This window comes from Triticum aestivum, chromosome 7D (assembly GCF_018294505.1).
Source record: "Triticum aestivum cultivar Chinese Spring chromosome 7D, IWGSC CS RefSeq v2.1, whole genome shotgun sequence".
NCBI lineage: Eukaryota > Viridiplantae > Streptophyta > Magnoliopsida > Poales > Poaceae > Triticum > Triticum aestivum.
The window spans coordinates 613,635,798-613,640,942 of NC_057814.1; the positions used below are offsets into that span (position 1 = coordinate 613,635,798).

At 43.0% G+C, this 5,145-nt stretch overlaps 1 protein-coding gene across 2 annotated transcripts in view; it reads left to right on the forward strand.

Annotated features, from left to right (window-relative positions):
* The first annotated feature begins 816 nt into the window (after positions 1-816).
* The window catches only part of LOC123169654 (uncharacterized), a 38,119-nt gene continuing 33,790 nt past the window's right edge, over positions 817-5,145 (forward strand). The window contains exons 1-2 of one of the 2 annotated variants that reach the window (XM_044587530.1): positions 817-1,079; positions 1,184-1,284. In XM_044587530.1, the coding sequence (XP_044443465.1) occupies positions 1,273-1,284 (12 nt within the window). In that variant the 5' untranslated portion in view covers positions 817-1,079; positions 1,184-1,272. Of the gene's footprint in view, positions 1,080-1,183; positions 1,285-4,421; positions 4,511-5,145 lie in introns of those variants that run through there. The other variant, XM_044587531.1, reaches the window with a different exon arrangement.

A 5,145-nucleotide genomic window follows, 5' to 3' on the forward strand; every position in this document is an offset into this window, starting at 1 on the left:
ATATGTACTGCCTGGATGACCAGCAACGACATTGCCTGCAACTGCAAGCAAGGAACCATGCCATGCTTTGGCAAAAGGAAAGCAACAGCAAGATGCCAAAAGCAGCTCGTAGCGTTACCATTACGCCACCCATCTTCTGCTCTGTCTCTTGGCAGTGCATCCCGTTGCAGAGCTCTAACACAAAATGACAGAGAGAAATTTTTGTTTTGTTTCAAGCAAGATGATGGAGTGATCAGAGATACCTTTGCCTTGGGCTGGGTTTTCTTGGAGATAACTCTTCTTTTCCTCTGCAAGTGTTGTTCGCCCCTCCTCGACCTGATTCGCCCGTGGAGCTCCAGAGGTAGGTGCTGCAATTGCATCTTATACCATCACCCCTATCTGCTTAAGAATTTCGCACGAGCATTTAAACAACTGATATACAATATAACAAAAAGCAGCACACGACAGTTGCTTCCTGTGTAGTATACCTTTTTTTACTAGCTAGGTTGCTTGAAGAGGGGGGCTTACAGGGGAAGCTACCGGGAACTGTTATGCACAAATTGCTAATAAGGCAGTGGTTGCTTGGCTACTCATTACAACTAGTTTCACTTAACCAAACTGATGACAGGGAGATGATGGATTGTAATAAGAGTGGTAACTAGTATGTTTCTCTCTTTTTCCTTTACGCAAATGAAGTTTATGCGATGCCTCGCAGATTCTGCTCTAAAGATAAAAGAAAAGTTCACCAGTGGACCAGCGGCGATCGACACTACCCGCAAGTGCAAGCAAGGAACCATGGATGCATGCTTTGGCAAAAGGAAAGCAATAACAAGATGCCAAAAGCACATACCGTTACCATTACACCACCCATCTTCTGAAACATACACGTCTGCTCTACCTTGCAGTGCGCTTTCTGTTCCAGAGCTCTACCAAAGCTCGCGCCATTGACAAAAGCGAAATTTCCTCTTGTTTTAAACCAAGATGACCGAGTGATCAGATATATCCTTGCCCGGGACTGGATTTCTTGGGGACAATTTTTCTATTCTCTGCAAGTGTTCTTCCCTCCTCCCCGGCTTGATTCGCGCTTGGGGCTTCTAGAGGTACTGCAAATTGCATCTCGTGCATGCATATGTAATATATGATCTTGTCTTGTCATAGGTTTTGACAGCGTGTGATCAGGAGTTTAAGCATCTTGCTTTTGTAGGGAGTGGAGAAATCTGCGCCCCATGGGTTAGATATTTGTTTATCCCGGTCTTCTTCTGCTGGTATTAGTTTTCTGTCAAGAAGTTCAACATGCCCAGACTGGTTCGTACCTCTTCTCCCCTCACGAAGTCCAATGCTTGATTTATATTTGTGTGTTCCTACATTATTTTTTTAGCACTAACAAAACTTTGGACTGAAGCAACCCACGGTATGAACTGGTATTTTGTACACTTAAATATAGTTCGGCTTCATTTAAACTTTCAAACTGGCTGCATGCATTAACTGATCTTACAACTAAGGCATCATTTGTTGCTTTAGTTTAATAAATGGCATCATTTGTTGATTTTTTTCTCGAAACAGTGTAGCGACTAGACCTCAAACGGTCCGATCTCTGTGCATCAGTGTCATCCCTGGATCGGTAATGCTGACACGCACAGTACTTGAGGATTTATAACAGAGTAGCAATCACACACTTATTACATCGAATGTCTCAAAAGAGAACTTATTACAATAAATATGGCTTAAGGCCATCTAATACGATAACAGCGGAAGACTTGGAAGATAGAGTGAGTCCATCAACTCCAACGGCATCACTGAGTGAAAGACCACGACCTAAGGCACCTTACTTGTCGTCTGAAAAGTCTGCAACATGAACGTTGCAGCCCGAAAACGGGCCAGCACATGGAATATGCTGGCAAGGTAACACAAGAGTAATGAACAGAAATAATAGCTATCACTACATGCATATTTGGCTGGTGGAGGCTGTATGGTTAATATGTTTTGCGAAAAGTCAATTTTTCCCTACAACAAATGAATAAATTTTATTTAACTATCATGGTGGTTGTTAAACATTAAGAAGGTTCACCCAACTCAATCTCAATTAAGCATCATCATTAAACCCACATCAAATTATATTAAGAGTGATGAGATCCACATGATAATCCAAGAACTAGATACTCAAAACGTCCATAACCGGGGACACGGCTAACCATGATTAGTTTGTACACTCTGCAGAGGTTTGCGCACTTTTCCCCACAAGACTTGATCTCCTCCGTTGGATTTCTCGCACTACATGATGTTTGAGAAACGGATGACCGAGACACGGTCTTTTCGAAAAGGTCCCCTTAACCGATAGATAGACCGGTACACCTACAATCCCCTACATCTGCTAGCCCATCATGGAAAGGTTTCCCACAACTTACTCAACTATGCCAGAGCCCATAATGGCATGTGGCTGCACACGGAAGTTTCTAGCATGAATAATCTTATGATCTCTTTGAGCCTGGGTGGCAGTCCATAGGAGAATCACATGGTACCCCGGAATTTCCAAAAATACAGGCAACACTGGGTTCCCCAGGTGCCTCAATCAACCCAGATGTGTATTACAGTAGCCACCTTAAGTTAACCATTAATTAACAATACTCACATCTATCATGGATACACTCACCCAATCCACGTCTTCGAGCATAACATAGCAATATAAGCAACGTAGAAGTAACTCCCAAAGGTTTGGTAATAAACAGGACAATAGGTACTACCTCATCTACTTCCCAAAAACCACATATTAATCAGATCCTAATCATGCAATTGTTTGAGGATTGATCTAATGCAATAAAACTGGGTAGTTAAGAGGTATGATCAAAGTGTTACTTGCCTTGCTGATGATCCGTGAAACCTAGAGACTCGTAGTACCACGCTTCGCACTCCGGGTACTCTATCGCAAACAAACAAGCATACAATAAGCAATCAAGCAAAGACGCACGAGTAAAACTCAAATAAGAAATCTAACCAGAAAGTTCAACTTAAGAACTCCGGTTTGCAAAAAGAATCAAATCAAACGAAGTAACGAAACTCAAACTGTGAAAGAGACAAGCTCTAATTACTAATCTGGACTAAAGTCAAATTTTACAGTATCAAAACTTGTTCAAGTTGATTAAACAGAAAGAGGGCTTCGAGACGAAACTCGAAACTCTAGGCGCTTGAATCGCCTGATTCCGATAAACGAGCGAAAAGATAAACTACAACGAAAATCGGGTCAGAAATCACGATCGAAAATAATCGCGAAAACCCTGGAAAAAGAAAAACTGACGAACAGGCTAACGAACGAACGTTCGCTGTCTGTGACTAACGGGTGAACGGCGTTCGTTAAAACGAACGTACGGATGAACGTCCGCAAAATAAATAAGCCGACGGAAAAACCGAACTAAAGAAATAAACCGAGAAAAAATACCGGGGTTATCCGAAGAAAACCGACCGGTCAACGGCGAGATCCGGCACAGCGGCGGATGAAGCGGCGGGAGGCGGCGGCGGCGGCGGCACGGCGGCGGATGAAGCGGCGGGAGGCGGCGGCGGTGCTAGGGTCCGGCGGCGGGGAGCGGGCTGCGGTGGGCTGGCGGGTGGGCTGAGGGGCAGGGGCCCCCGGCTTATAAAGCCCCCCGGGCGGTGGCAGAGTCCGGGTCGCCCACGGCCCGGTAGGTCGGTTCAATTTTTTTTAAACAATTCTGACATGCAGAAAAAGAAAGAAAAGAAATACTAAACGGACTTAAAAAATCCTAAAATAAATTTTCCCCGTCCTCTAAAATTCTACCGGACAAGGTGAACATTTATTTGGGACTCTAGTGCAATTTTGAAAAAGCATATTTTTCCTAATTCAAATAAAATAGCGATAAAACTCCAAATAAAATTTTATTTGATTTTAATATTAAATCTCCAATGTTTCTTTATTTTGAGGAAGTCATTTTATCCCCTCTCTTTTATTTTCATAAAAGAAATATTCGAAGAGAAAATAATTAAAATCAAACGATCCTCTTTTCAAAATTTGAGAAAACTCAAATATGAAAATAACGAAATTCCCAACTCTCTCCGTGGATCCTTGAGTTGCGTAGAATTTCTAGGATCAAGCCAAAAATGCAATAAAATATGATATGCAATGATGACCTAATGTATAACATTCCAAATTGAAAATTTGGGATGTTACAAACCTACCCCCTTAAGATGAATCTCGCCCTCGAGATTCGGGTTGGCTAGAAAATAGGTGAGGGTGATCCTTCCGTAGGTCTTCCTCTCGTTCCCAGGTGGCTTCATCTTTGGTATGGTGGCTCCACTGAACCTTGCAAAACTTGATAACTTTGTTGCGTGTAACTCGGCTGGCAAATTCGAGAATCTTGACTGGTTTCTCCTCGTAGGTCAAATCGCTATCCAACTGAATCACTTGCAGTGGCACTGTATCTCTCAGAGGAATATCAGACATCTCTGCGTGGCACTTCTTCAACTCAGAAACGTGAAACACATCGTGAACTCCTGACAATCCTTCGGGCAACTCCAATTTGTAAGCAACTTCTCCCATACGTTCCAAAACTTTGTATGGTCCCACAAAACGTGGTGCTAACTTTCCCTTAACTCCAAAACGTTTAACCCCTCGAAGTCGAGAATCTGAACTTGAATCATCCAACGCTCTTCTTCTGGTAAAGTGGCGTTGTAGGTCCCGGTGAAGCTTGGTATTCCAATGGTCAGGTATTTAGTGACTTCCTTCAAGTGTCATCCAAACAGTGTATCTTCATCCGGTTGAGTGAACTTGATCCTTGCATCTGCCATCCTAAAGAGTAGAAAATGGAGAGGAGTCAGAAATGAGAAGATCGTAGTGATCTAGGGCTTTAGCTTAGTGGTCGTGTCCTACAGTAAGTGTGTGCTCTGATACCATCATGTAGCGACCAGACCTCAAACGGTCTGATCTCTGTGCATCAGTGTCATCCCTGGATCGGTAATGCTGACACACACAGTACTTGAGGATTTATAACAGAGTAGCAATCACACACTTATTACATCGAATGTCTCAAAAGAGAACTTATTACAATAAATATGGCTTAAGGCCATCTAATACGATAACAGCGGAAGACTTGGAAGATAGAGTGAGTCCATCAACTCCAACGGCATCACTGAGTGAAAGACCACGACCTAAGGCAC